The following is a 14,364-nucleotide window of genomic DNA, read 5'->3' as shown; positions in this document are numbered from 1 at the left end:
CCTCGGTGATTTTTATGGATATAAACGGCTTCTCTGCCTGAGTTAGCGTTAGCGGTAGGCCCTACCTCGTTCGGGATGAACACCTGTGTATTTTCCTGTCAAGGGACCACTGATTCTCCACAAAACATAACGTATTCAAGTAAATAGGTGTTGTAAGAAAGACATAAGATATATAAATAGAAATAAAACCTTTAAAGGACTGACGGACTGAAAAGCTTCATCTTTATCGCCGCTTCAGTATAAGTATTTCAGGAACGGGCTTGGCATAACGATGATGTAAGACCTGAAAGATGATGCTATTGTTGGGGACAATGTGCAGGTGACATACTGGTAGACTGTCAGGTTGTATGAAGTGCATCCTTCAGTGGTTATCAGGAGGGCTGTCGTGTCATGGGGCTGGCTATACAATGTGGCTGCTAAACTGCATAGATCGACTTGACATGCTCATGTGTTCTATGAATACGTCTTTAAGTAATGGGTTACATTCATGGGCTTCCACAACTTGAGTTGACGTGAAAAGGATGATAAATTATCACAGGGTATAGCAGGAGGGAGTTGGACACATTAATTCACACGCGCACACACACAAACACACGGATGAGAGATTGATGGGGGACTTGACTCTGGGTTCCTTCGATGAATGACTTTGGTTATGGGTTGCGTCACAAAATATGTGTGCCGTGGTATGTATCGGGGGAGGGGGGGGGGGGGGAGAGGCGCTTGCGACTGTGAGATGGAAAACTCGAGAATCTCGAGAAGGCAAAGAATTAAAAGAACACTCAGAGAATGGGAGGAGAACAGCGTTCGGTGGGAGGCAGTGGAAGGTGACGAGTGCGATCATGTCTGAATCTGCTGAGGTGGGCTGTCCTCTCTGTCATCACTGTGGACACAGTGTAGACACTATGCCAGTCGGAATCAGCCCCAAAGACAAGGAAAGATGTGCTTTGCATCCCACTGTGTGTGTGTGTGTGCAGCTGTAAAGGAGAGAGGGAGAGACAGTGAGAAAGAGAGAGAGAGAATCAGGTCATCGCTTTAACCAATGGGCCAGAAAACATCAAACTCATTTTGGTGTAAGTGTGTCATTAAATGTTCATTTGTGTGTGTGTGTATGTGTGTGAGTACATCCTTGTGTGAGCGTGTGTGTACGTGCGTTAGTTGAGGAGTCGACCTATTCCCTGTGTACCATCTTTTCTTTTTCAGACGCTCCACGAGCACTGTAGTTCACCACGGGCCTCACTTCACCTCAAGGAGTCAACATTTACATTTATATTTAGTCATTTAGCAGATGCTCTTATCCACAGCGACTTACAGTAAGTACAGGGACATTCCCCCCGAGGCCAGTACGGTGAAGAGCCTTGCCCAAGGACACAACGTCATTTGGGACGGCCGGAAATTGAACCAGCAACCTTCTGATTACTAGTCCGATTCCCTAACCGTTCAGCCACCTGACTCCCAACAGAAACGGCGCCGCCGCGAGGTCCTCGTGATCCTGCCTCCAAGCGTTTCTTTCGCGTTCCCTGCGCTCGCCTCTCGCTCTTTCTCGGTTCCACTCTCTCTCCTTCTCTGTCCCGTGTCGACGCTCGTTTCCAGCCATTTCCGACTCCTCCTGTTCCCTCGTTTACCCCCTCCACACCCTCCGCCCACCCCAACGCACACACACGCACGCCGCACCCTCTCACTCCCCCCCCCCCCCATCGTCCAGGTAAAGGACTTTTATCCAGCTGAGTGACTTTCTAAGGGCACAGGGATAGAGTTTGTGCTGAGTCCGGCAGAATAGGGTGAAAGGACGAGAGATGATAAAAGAAAAGCGGGAAAACGCTGAATAGAATTGTTCCAATCCCCCCCCCCCCCCCCGCCCCCAGGTCGGCCAAGACCCTCACGCAGACCCCCCCTCCTGATTGGTCGACTCCTTGGCTTCCACCTCTATGTGGGTACCTGTGTTCTCTCCCTCTTTCTCTCCCCGGAGAGCCTTTCGCTCACGCTGCTCTCCTTAAGCCCCTCACATCAAGACATTATGTACACTTCCCTTTGTTGTGTTCCAACAGGAAGCTCTCTGATTGGGCCCTTCTCCCCTCAAGATGTTTGTATTCTGATATTGCTTTATGACTCTTCAGGACAGTGTAGTGATGGAGTGTTTACTGGTGTTTATTAAACCAGGTAAAAGGGGAAGATAAGGGCCTGCTTCGCTGGAGCTGACGGAGCGAGCGGCCCTGCCCCGTGTTACCTTTTATCTGTCCCTCTCTCTCTCTCTCTCTCTCTCTCTCTCTCTCTCTCTCTCTCTCTCTCTCTCTCTCTTTCTCACTGGCTCTCTCCCTGTCTCTCTCCGTCTCTCTCCCTGTCTCTCTCTCTGTCTCTCTCTCCCTCTGTCTCTGTCTGTCTCTCTGTCGGCCTTTCTCTCTGTCGCTGTCTCTCTCTCTCTCTGTCTCTCTCTCTGTCTCTCACTGTCTCTCTCTGTCTCTCTCTCTCTGTCCCTCACTGCAGTTCTTAGAGGTTAATGAGAGGGTTATCACACCACTGGAGGTTCACTCTTGAAGGTACGGATCTCAAAGGGTGAGAGGGGGCGAGCATGGGCGGGGGGGGGTGATTGGGGAGGGCTCACACGTACGCACACGTAATTAGGCCACTCTGTAGACTTTGCTCTGGTTCTATCAGCCTATATAGTCCCCATTGGAAAGACTCCAAGACAAACACGCTCCAACAACACAAGCCTTATAGCTCTTATTGACGCAACAACCTAGGTCACACCGGGGTTATTAAAGAACAAGATGAGATTAATTAGCTGTGAGTTGCAACACTAAGGAGTTGGTTTGTTTACAAGCAAAGTCATTACCCAGCATTCTCGGGGGGATGACATCACTAATTGGCTCATTAGAAGGAGTCCGGGGATTCACACAAAGCGAATGATCCCTTTGTGGGGGGGGTCATTCTGTCCCGTATACAGTATGTTGTTACTGTCTGTGTGTTTGTTGTGTGTGTGTGGGGTTGTTTTTGGTGAAGCGTGAGGAGTGTGGGTGCATGGTGTGTGTATGTGTATGTGCGTTTACATAGCAGTGGAAGCATGTGTGTTTCGGACCCCCTGAGAACATGAACTTACTGACCCGCCAGCGAGCCACTGGGGCCAGATGTTGGATCGGAGGTCCTAACCGGGACCAGAGGTCTCGACCGTGGGGCATCCGGCGCCCCCCACGCAGCTCAGCAGCAGAGCCCTCGGGTCGATCGGCCCTCCGCTCTGAAAGGCCTCCGCAGTGTTAACAGGCTCAAGGAGACTGAGGTACACGTGTTAATCAGTTCAGCACGAGGAGCAGGAAGTCAATACTGCTCGGGAGGGAAGATGGAGCCGAAATAAAAAGGGTTCGACAGCAGGGCTCACTTCCAGAGGACTTTCATGTGAAGCCTCTCCCCTCTCTCTGGGTTTCTCTTGTCTTCTGTGCTCGTTCCTCTCTCTCTCTCTCTTTCCTCTGTCGCTCCCTCTCTCTCTTGCTCCTTGTGTCCCAAGGCCACGCCATCCTCTCACTACACCTCCATCTTGGAGATGTTGCCTTCCTAGCACCCATCACCTGTGAGACGTACCTGTTTCATTCACGCCTGCAGGAAGACCTTCTCCAGACACACTGCCAACGTAAACACACAGCAAGTGCAGCGTATAGGTAGCTTTCACCTATCGGTCTATGTCTGTCTGTATTTCTTTCTTTCTGTGCATTAGTCTGTGTCCATTCCAGTCTATGAAAATGTCCCTATGTCCTAGTACCTTAAAGTGATAGCCCTGTCTATACCCCCTCCGTGGGTTTGTCTTTGATCTGGAGTGGTTGGAGGGGTGAAAGCATGTTCTTCTGTACACAGCTGGTCCTCGCTAGGTCAGATCTGTCACCTCCCTCTGAAGGGGGAAATGAAGGACACATTTTCACAGAACCCAAATAATGTTGCACAAGGATGTTGCATAAGGTCCTGAAACTGTGAATACTAGAGTCTTGGCCTGGTCTGATGCATGATTTCACATGATTTTGTGTAATTACGAATTATGCTATGTGTTGGTTATTATGCTAATGTGTAGGTTAGAATGTTTTGATTACTCCCTAATTAGTCTATACCGTGTATTTTCTCTACGGGTTGTTTGAGATCATAGGAAGTCTGCATGACTAACAAGGAAATGCAAGTGTTTGTGACTTAATGATGACATCTCTGGAGATTTACATGAAGAGTATTAATTCCAGGTGAAACAAGCAGAGAATGGCTAGTCTTCTCAGTTTATTAACTCCTCAATTCTGAACTCCAACCACATCAACAAGCAGGTAAGCTTTTCTGTGTCATTTTGTTTAAGCATGAAATTGATGTGGACTTGAAGATAATTTAATATACGTTGTTTTATTTCTGCTCAGGCTGGGAGTTTTTCAGTGACTGGACTTTGACCATGAAATTTCAGAAAAGGACATCTGGGAATGACTCTGTTCTGATCCATCCGCCGGGCTTCTACATAGTTGCCTTTACGTCATTGAGTTTCATCAACGTCTATTTAGTTTTCCTCGCGTTTGTTTACACCGTAACGGTTATCTTCAATGTGTTGGTGATCTATATAATTGTGTCGGATTACCGATTACACACCCCAAAGTTTGTAGCGGTGGTTAACTTGGCAGTTATTGATGTAGTCCTGAGCTCATGTATCATTCCTAGTATGATAAAGTTGTTTCTCTCAAAAGATAATTTTATTCCATTTAATTTATGCTTTGTGCAAATGTTCATATATTATTGTTTCGTCAGCCTCGAATCATTCGCTCTCGCGGTTCTCGCTTATGACCGACTGATAGCTATATGCTTCCCGCTGCGCCAGCATTCTATCAACAACACGAGGAGTATGTTTGTAATTCTAGCGATAATTTGGTCTGCCTGTGTGGGTGTAACTATATTCACCACGTCAATAATGACCAGACTTTCTTTTTGTGGTTCCGTTCAAGTATTTAGTTATTTCTGTGACTATGCGCCCGTATTTAGACTGGCATGTAATGACAATAGGCTGCAATGGGCTTGCGCTTCGATCCTGAGTTTGTTCAACCTTGCCGGTCCATTGAGTTTTATCATTTTAAGCTACGCGTGTATCCTGCTCGTCGTTTTCAGAATGAAAACTGTTGCGCGACGGCTAAAGGCGCTGGCCACGTGCACTGAACATTTAATCCTCGTGGCAATATTTTACATTCCTATTATGGCAATATTTTTTATCGGCCTCTTTTCCTCTGGCATCGACCCTGACCTGCGCGTCTTGAGTCTGTCGTTATCTACGTGCATCCCGCCTTGTCTAAACCCAATCATTTACTCCCTAAAAACAAAAGAAATCAAGACCAGAGTCCTAGCGCTAATCCACAAAGTGAAATTTACACGTTGACGTCCATGCCGCTGGCGTTGACTCAACACATTCTCAACAAAAAACTCCAACAATCTTTATGGTGATGAGCATGTGGTTATTAAGTAGATAAAAACATATTGACTGCCTTAAACGATTTCGTATTTAGTGTTTATTGCGTACGTATCATCAGTTACTCCAGTCCTCATCACATCATATGACTTTTATCCCAGTCCAATGTGAAAACCTCTACATCGGACAACAGAACATCAGGAGAATGAAAGGCACGTGAGATTCCGGCGCGATGGAAAATCCCGTGCAAGTGTCGTGTTCTCCAGCATGCGTCAGTTTGACACATTCTTTGTCTCCCTCTCTTACTTTCCAATTACCATGTGTACTGACTTTGAAATCCGCACTTTCAATGAAACAAAGAAAGAGCAATTTAAGTGTGTTCATACTGCACCTATGTAGCGAATACAGAAATACAAGTACGTTGCGTATTTGTCACAACCCTGTACCTGTATGCAATGTGAAACAGAATTTCGAAATTCACCCTGCAACAACATTAAAGCTGGGGTTGAAATGGTATTATCATGTAAAGTATGCACCTCACCAATCATTAAACTGTAAACTGTAATGCAATTCCTTAAACTGTACAATCTTATTCTACTGGTTCCCATGAAATAATTAATTGAAATTGTTATGGATGCATAATAAAAGGTTAAATGATACATCTATACAAAGTCCAATGAGGATAAAGTTTGTTCTGACTATAAAAGACACAAAATAACCAGTGTGAGAACTAAATAAAAATTATCTTACTGACTGCAGAATGAAGACCTTGGCATATTTGCTGTCCATAGTTACGTTTTGCTATGCTACACCACAAGGTAAATTGTATTTTTCCACATATACTTTTTTCTTTCTCATATTGTGTATATCAGGTGAATAATCCACAACAACTCTATGTTTTTACAATTGACAATGAAATGTTTGGGCATTTTGGATGATTGGATGTTCACAACTTTAGATACAGTATTTGCTGTGAATTTCACAAAGGTCATACACCTACACTATTCCAGGTACACTGTAGAGTACACACACATGATACATACATTACAGTAATTAGAATGACCTAACAATCTTTAATAATCAGTCTCTCAGCTTTCTTCTAGCCTGAGTTGAGGATTGGGCTGTGATTGTGTTGACATATTTGAGAGGACGAGTGTTCACCTTCCCTCAGCAGACAGCTAACTCATACACCAGACTCTACCCCCAGCTGGAGAAGATCTTCTTCAGTTCCTCTGTCTGCCTCCGATTCTTTACTGATGACTTCCCCACCATCTGCTCTTTCTCCCTGAGCACCCCTGGCAGGGCCAACAGCCTCACAATATTTCTTTACAATGACAACATTTCATTTTGGGTTGGATACAAGTCTGTGTTCTTTAACAGGATGGCAGGTGAGTTGAATGAGTGGAACTCTCTCTGTGCTACGTGGGACTCAGGAACAGGTTTGGTGCAGGTTTGGCTCAATGGGAGACCCAGTGTCAGGAGGTCTCTCCATGCAGGTGGCTCCATCTCTGGAACCCCTTTCATTGTCCTCAGCCAGGACCAAGATACCTATGGTGGGGGTTTTGATGCCCAGCAATCGTTCGCCGGCCAGCTGACAGACAAGCACATGTGGGACTATGTTCTCTCCCCGTGTGAGGTCCAGACCTATCTGCAGGCAGGGGCTTTCAGACCAGGGAACGTGCTGTACTGGGGGTCGATGGAGTACACCAGACATGGGTATGTGGTCTTGGAGAGGCTCCAGACTCTTGACACCTGCAGAATGGGGTCGCTGAGCAACAAGTCGTCGCCGGAGGGCGGCGTTAGCATTCCGGAACTGAATGTAAATACCCATGATGTTCCGGAACATTCTCAAGACAATTTCATCCCAGAACAGTCTGGGTTTGAAAATGACATTCCTATGCCGTCTGGTGATGATACCAATCCTGAAATCTCTGAAGATATGAAAATGACAGTTTGACAGGTTTTTGATATGAATATTGTATATGTTACAGTAACTCAAATTAAATCACAAAATAAATTTACACATAGCATTTCGATAGGTTGAAAGTCACCATAACTTGTTTTTTAAATACTAGTTGTTATTGTTGCTACCTAAATTTGGATTTGATTTTGTGATTATTAGGATTAATATAGACCATTGTGATTATGATTGTTGTTTGTCCTTGTTTTCATGTGCTTAAAACAAACCATTAATTGCATCTTCCATGATATTTGTTTTTTCACTGACTGTGAAGCAGTTACCTCTCTGAAATGTGACCTAATGAGAAAATCAATAAATGATCTTGAATTTATAAAATCGTTTTTGCGTTGGAGCTTTGACCCAGCTGTCCGACAACCTGACAAGTGAGTCAAAACGTTTGAGGAGTTCTGCGAGGGTCGGCAGCAGGACATCCAAACGTCAGTCTAAAACTGCATCCTCAGCATGTTTTATGTTTCATTCTATATCCTCCTGCGCTTTAGGAAAGGTGCTGACGGGTTCTGACAGGGTGTGATGCGAGCGTACTACTTTTGACAGCACGCCAGTCACTTGTTCAAACTGTTTAGTGCTCATTCGACCTGCAGTCCCAATATTCCGTTAGGTTACAAGGGCTTGTATCCCTGTACAACACTGCCCTCAAGTGCATCATAGCTGAATTTCCTATTAATGGTTTGTCTATTAAACTTTCCGCTAATCTACTGAGCTTCATTCTCAACAACATTCAGGGCCGTAACTACCATTGAGGACACCGAGGTCGTGTCCTCGGTATTTTTTTTCGTATTTCTGTTTTTTTTTTGCTTAAATCGTGGTATATAAACTCTAAATAAAGTACACGTGAAACTGACTGCAGGACGATGATCTTGGTCTCCCACAAACCGTAACGTGATTTTATACTTGAAGAGCCGAGTAGCTCAAGAGTTTGGACATATGTGCTGCGCGTCATCAACAAAACGTACTGTCGTTATGGTAACCACCAAACACAAGTCGGACGCTGATGTTACCGCCATAGACATACCGCTACTGTTAGTGAATAGCCTATGTTAGTTACAGTCACTGGAAGAGGAGCGCAGCAAACTAAACATGTAAGTTAAGAGAAGTTTAAGTGGCAGATGACTGTGAGAAGAAAGATTCATTTTCATGTGGAAATATTGTATTGCAGCAGCGTACTACTCAGATAAGGAAACATCAAATCAAAGTTTGGTTAACTCCGTCAGTACCGGTTGTCAATCAATTTCCACCGGTTGAATCAACATTCATTTTGCGATTGATATGATATGTCATTGATGTGATTGATTGAAAATGAAATTCAGTGGCAATTGGGAAATATCAAACTGACTCGCTATCGCTCGGTCGATACGTTCCAGCCTCAGTTTGATATTTCCCGGCATGACCGAACGGTCGAGGTTAGTAAGTAGTTTATTATATGGCAATTTTAGATTCTTTTCATTTTGTAAACGAAAATAAATGGTACCTTTAGGCTAATTGTAGCTAGCTCTTAAGTCTTCTCACGGTGTGTTTCATGTGTTGCCAAGCAACTCATTACTTTTGATAGAAAGCGGACAACATGGCTCATCCTCACTTTCGATGACAAAGCTTTTCAGCATCATCTGGATAGTAAAACTCAGCAGCTGACTCGTCGATATCGCTCATTTTGAAGCTGACGTCAGAGGGCAATACGGATCCGTATTGACCAGCGAGGAGGGCAACACGCTGGGGTGACTACCCGTTATCCAATCAAAACGCTCGTACCGTCGTTGCCATATAATAATAATTTAAAAAAAATTGTCCCATAAAGGTCCTTCAAAAAGCCTCAGATTGCCCCATGTTTACCTCAAAATTTCAAAAGCTCCACACCGCCCCATATTCAAATGTCATAATGATGATGTTTTTGCTCCTTAAGACTCAATAAGAGAAAATGGCCATATTTAAATAGTGTAATTTAAAAAAATTCCGGGGGAGCATGCCCCCGAACCCGCCTAGAAGTTCTGACTCATGACCTCTGTATTTTTTGGGGCCTGCGTACGGCTCTGACAACATTGAACCACTGCGTGGTTTAAATATATGTGGTTGAAATATACTTGGGAGGTTTTAACTGCAGGCCAGTCGAAACAAAGACCCATGGTCACAGATGTAACTCTGGAGGATCTCCCATGACCTGTAGAAAGAGAGTCTGGTCAGAAAAAGGCCAGCATGATCCGCTCTGAAAGGCTCCTGCAGTGTTAACAGGCTCAAGGAGACTGAGGTACACGTGTTAATCAGTCCAGCACGAGGAGCAGGAAGTCAATACTGCTCTGGAGGGAAGATGAGGCTGACATAAAAAGGGTTCGACAGCAGGGCTCACTTCCAGAGGACTTTCATGTGAAGCCTCTCCCCTCTCTCTCCGTTTCTCGTCTTCTGTGCTCGTTCCTCTCTCTCTCTCTCTTCCTCTGTCGCTCCCTCTCTCTCTCGCTCCTCGTGTCCCAAGGCCACGCCATCCTCTCACTACACCTCCATCTTGGAGATGTTGCCTTCCTAGCACCCATCACCTGTGAGGCGTACCTGTTTCATTCACGCCTGCAGGAAGACCTTCTCCAGACACACTGCCAACATAAACACACAGCAAGTGCAGCGTATAGGTAACTTTCACCTAGCGGTATGTGTCTATCTATGTCTGTCTATATTTCTTTCTTTCTGTGCATTAGTCTGTGTCCATTCCTGTCTGGCTCACCTGCTTGCAGTGCCAGTTCAGTCTGTGAAAATGTCCCTATTTCCTGGTACCTTAAAGTGATAGCCCTGTCTACACCCCCTCCGTGGGTTTGTCTTTGATCTGGAGTGGTTGGAGGGGTGAAAGCCTGTTCTTCTGTACACAGCTGGTCCTCACTAGGTCAGATCTGTCACCTCCCTCTGAAGGGGGAAATGAAGGACACCTTTTCACAGAACCCAAATGACAAGGATGTTGCATAAGGTCCTGAAACTGTGAATACTAGAGTCTTGGCCTGGTCTGATGCATGATATCACATGATTTTGTGTAATTACGAATTATGCTATGTGTTGGTTATTATGCTAATGTGTAGGTTAGAATGTTTTGATTACTCCCTAATTAGTCTATACCGTGTATTTTCTCTACGGGTTGTTTGAGATCATAGGAAGTCTGCATGACTAACAAGGAAATGCAAGTGTTTGTGACTTAATGATGACATCTCTGGAGATTTACATGAAGAGTATTAATTCCAGGTGAAACAAGCAGAGAATGGCTAGTCTTCTCAGTTTATTAACTCCTCAATTCTGAACTCCAACCACATCAACAAGCAGGTAAGCTTTTCTGTGTCATTTTGTTTAAGCATGAAATTGATGTGGACTTGAAGATAATTTAATATACGTTGTTTTATTTCTGCTCAGGCTGGGAGTTTTTCAGTGACTGGACTTTGACCATGAAATTTCAGAAAAGGACATCTGGGAATGACTCTGTTCTGATCCATCCGCCGGGCTTCTACATAGTTGCCTTTACGTCATTGAGTTTCATCAACGTCTATTTAGTTTTCCTCGCGTTTGTTTACACCGTAACGGTTATCTTCAATGTGTTGGTGATCTATATAATTGTGTCGGATTACCGATTACACACCCCAAAGTTTGTAGCGGTGGTTAACTTGGCAGTTATTGATGTAGTCCTGAGCTCATGTATCATTCCTAGTATGATAAAGTTGTTTCTCTCAAAAGATAATTTTATTCCATTTAATTTATGCTTTGTGCAAATGTTCATATATTATTGTTTCGTCAGCCTCGAATCATTCGCTCTCGCGGTTCTCGCTTATGACCGACTGATAGCTATATGCTTCCCGCTGCGCCAGCATTCTATCAACAACACGAGGAGTATGTTTGTAATTCTAGCGATAATTTGGTCTGCAATTATAGGTGCAATTATATTCACCACGTCAATAATGACCAGACTTTCGTTTTGTGGGTCTGTTCAAGTATTTAGTTATTTCTGTGACTATGCGCCCGTATTTAGACTGGCATGTAATGACAATAGTCTGCAATGGGCTTGCGCTTCGATCCTGAGTTTGGTCAACCTTACCGGTCCATTGAGTTTTATCATTTTAAGCTACGCGTGTATCCTGCTCGTCGTTTTCAGAATGAAAACTGTTGCGCGACGGCTAAAGGCGCTGGCCACGTGCACTGAACATTTAATCCTCGTGGCAATATTTTACATTCCTATTATGTCAATATTTGTTATCGGGCTCTTTTCCTCTGGCATCGACCCCGACCTGCGCGTCTTGAGTCTGTCGTTATCTACCTGCATCCCGCCTTGTATAAACCCAATCATTTACTCTCTAAAAACAAAAGAAATCAAGACCAGAGCCCTCGCGCTGATCCACAAAGTGAAAATTACACCCTGACGTCCATGCCGCTCGCGTGGACCCAACACAATTGAAAAATATATATGACAGACTCGTTTATCGGAATCACTTAGGCTACACGATGAAAGTACAGTCGTTCTGTACTGTAAATTTGCTGAGATCTCGACCAGCTACTTTCCTTTTGTTAGTGTTTTTCCCTTTTTGTGGTCTTATCTAGTGTGTAAACATTGGCAGCATGTTTTACTCCTCATCAACCCTTCACACGTCTGTCTTATCATAGTCAAATGTACAAACTTCTACATCAGACAACAAAACATCAGGAGAATGAAATGCACAGATGGAGATTCCGGTATGATGGAAATACCGATGCAGCACATGCACGTGTCTGACACTCCCCCACTCTCTCCCTCTCTCTGCAGTCTGCACTCTCTCCCTGTCTCTCTCTCCCACTCTCTCCCTGTCTCTCTCTCCCACTCTCTCCCTCTCTGCAGTCTGCACTCTCTTTCTGTCTCTCTCTCCCACTCTCTCCCTGTCTCTCTCTCCCACTCTCTCCCTCTCTCTGCAGTCTGCACTCTCTCCCTGTCTCTCTCTCCCACTCTCTCCCTGTCTCTCTCCCACTCTCTCCCTCTCTCTGCAGTCTGCACTCTCTCCCTGTCTCTGTCTCCCACGCTCTCCCTTTCTCCAATTACCTTGTATGCTGACTAAATGCAACATGTTCAATGAAACAATTAAAGAACTATTGAACTTAGAGTGTGGTTATATAAGACCTATTAATTAAACAGACAATTGTCATAATTAATAACCCTGTATGTATGCTGCTATGAGACAAACAAAATGTTGAAATTTAACATAAACCCTAACAACAACTTTAAATCTGGGGTTGGAAATGTTTTTATAGTGTAAAGGATGCACCTCACTAAGCTTAAATGATAACATGTCCTTATCTTAATCATTGGCCAACTTTATGGATTTCTTTATGGATGCATAATAAAAGGTTAAATGATACATCGATACAAAGTCTAATGAAGATAAGGTTTGTTCTGACTATAAAAGACACAAAATAACCAATGTGAGAACTAAAGATCAATGATCTTACTGACTGCAGAATGAAGACCTTCGTATATTTGCTGTCCATAGTTACGTGTTGCTATGCTACACCACAAGGTAAATTGTATTTTTCCACATATACTTTTTTATTTCTCATATTGTGTATATCTAGTGAATAATCCACAAAAGCTCTTTGCTTTTACAATAACAATTATAAGATTTTGGATGTTCACAACTTTAGATACAGTATTTGCTGTGAATTTCACAAAGGTCATACACCTACACTATTCCAGGTACACTGTAGAGTACACACACATGATACATACATTACAGTAATTAGAATGACCTAACAATCTTTAATAATCAGTCTCTCAGCCTTCTTCTAGCCTGAGTTGAGGATTGGTCTGTGATTGTGTTGACAGATTTGAGAGGACGAGTGTTCACTTTCCCTCAGCAGACAGCTAACTCATACACCAGACTCTACCCCCAGCTGGAGAAGATCTTCTTCAGTTCCTCTGTCTGCCTCCGATTCTTCACTGATGTCCTCACCAAGGACTGCCTCTTCTCCCTGAGCACCCCTGGCATTGACAACAGTTTCACAATATTTCTGCACATTGATAAAATAGAGTTTTGGGTTGGAGGCCACTATGTGTACTTTAACAGGATGGCAGCTGAGCTGAATGAGTGGAACTCTCTCTGTGCTACGTGGGACTCAGGAACAGGTTTGGTGCAGGTTTGGCTCAATGGGAGACCCAGTGTCAGGAAGTCTCTCCATGCAGGTGGCTCCATCTCTGGAACCCCTTTCATTGTCCTCAGCCAGGACCAAGATACCTATGGTGGGGGTTTTGATGCCCAGCAATCGTTTACCGGCCAGCTGACAGATGTGCACATGTGGGACTATGTTCTCTCCCTGTGTGAGGTCCAGACCTATGTGCAGGCATGGGCTTTCAGACCAGGGAACGTGCTGGACTGGGGGTCGATGGAGTACACCAGACATGGGTATGTGGTCTTGGAGAGGCTCCAGACTCTTGACACCTGCAGAATGGGGTCGCTGAGCAACAAGTCGTCGCCGGAGGGCGGCGTTGGCATTCCGGAACTGAATGTAAATACCCACGATGTTCCGGAACATTCTCAAGACAATTTCATCCCAGAACAGTCTGGATTTGAAAATGACATTCCTATGCCGTCTGGTGATGATACCAATCCTAAAATCTCTGAAGATATGAAAATGACAGTTTAACAGCTTTTTGATATTAATATTGTATATGTTAACTCAAATTAAATCACAGAATAAATTTACACATGGCATTTCGATAGGTTGAAAGTCACCATGAATTGTTTTTTAAATACTAGTTGTTATTGTTGCTACTTTAATTTGGATTTGATTTTGTGATTATTAGGATTAATATAGACCATTGTGATTATGATTATTGTTTGGTCCTTGTTTTCATGTGCTTAAAACAAACCATCAATGGCATTTTCCATGATATTTGTTTTGTCACTGACTGTGAAGCAGTTAGCTCTCTGAAATGTGACCTAATGAGAAAATCAATAAATGATCTTGAATTTATAAAATCGTTTTTGCGTTGGAGCTTTGA

The 14,364-nt window shown here is 44.0% G+C and overlaps 3 protein-coding genes across 4 annotated transcripts; all 3 read left to right on the top strand.

Moving 5' to 3' along the window:
• The first annotated feature begins 4,090 nt into the window (after positions 1 to 4,090).
• On the top strand, positions 4,091 to 5,374 carry LOC124488040 (olfactory receptor 1019-like). Its single transcript, XM_047050496.1, has 2 exons — positions 4,091 to 4,289; positions 4,377 to 5,374. The coding sequence occupies exon 2, from the start codon at positions 4,409 to 4,411 to the stop codon at positions 5,372 to 5,374; it is 966 nt and encodes a 321-aa protein (XP_046906452.1). The 5' UTR covers positions 4,091 to 4,289; positions 4,377 to 4,408.
• A 5,004-nt stretch (positions 5,375 to 10,378) lies between these two features.
• On the top strand, positions 10,379 to 11,828 carry LOC124488047 (olfactory receptor 1019-like). Its single transcript, XM_047050504.1, has 2 exons — positions 10,379 to 10,673; positions 10,761 to 11,828. The coding sequence occupies exon 2, from the start codon at positions 10,793 to 10,795 to the stop codon at positions 11,756 to 11,758; it is 966 nt and encodes a 321-aa protein (XP_046906460.1). The 5' UTR covers positions 10,379 to 10,673; positions 10,761 to 10,792; the 3' UTR covers positions 11,759 to 11,828.
• Positions 11,829 to 12,800: 972 nt separating this feature from the next.
• LOC124488048 (serum amyloid P-component-like) lies at positions 12,801 to 14,336 on the top strand. Of its 2 annotated transcripts, XM_047050506.1 has the most exons (3): positions 12,801 to 12,883; positions 13,189 to 13,900; positions 13,933 to 13,955. In XM_047050506.1, exons 1-3 carry the CDS (start codon positions 12,826 to 12,828, stop codon positions 13,937 to 13,939), a joined length of 777 nt encoding a protein of 258 aa, XP_046906462.1. In that variant the 5' UTR covers positions 12,801 to 12,825; the 3' UTR covers positions 13,940 to 13,955. The 2 variants fall into 2 exon arrangements, with proteins under 2 accessions (XP_046906462.1, XP_046906461.1); XM_047050505.1 differs by having other exon boundaries at positions 13,189 to 14,336.
• The last annotated feature ends 28 nt before the right edge of the window (positions 14,337 to 14,364 follow it).

The sequence above is a fragment of the Hypomesus transpacificus genome, unplaced genomic scaffold (assembly GCF_021917145.1).
Source record: "Hypomesus transpacificus isolate Combined female unplaced genomic scaffold, fHypTra1 scaffold_116, whole genome shotgun sequence".
Classification (NCBI taxonomy): Eukaryota; Metazoa; Chordata; class Actinopteri; order Osmeriformes; family Osmeridae; genus Hypomesus; species Hypomesus transpacificus.
The sequence above is the reverse complement of the archived record's forward strand: the minus strand, read 5'-3'. Positions and strand labels throughout refer to the sequence as shown.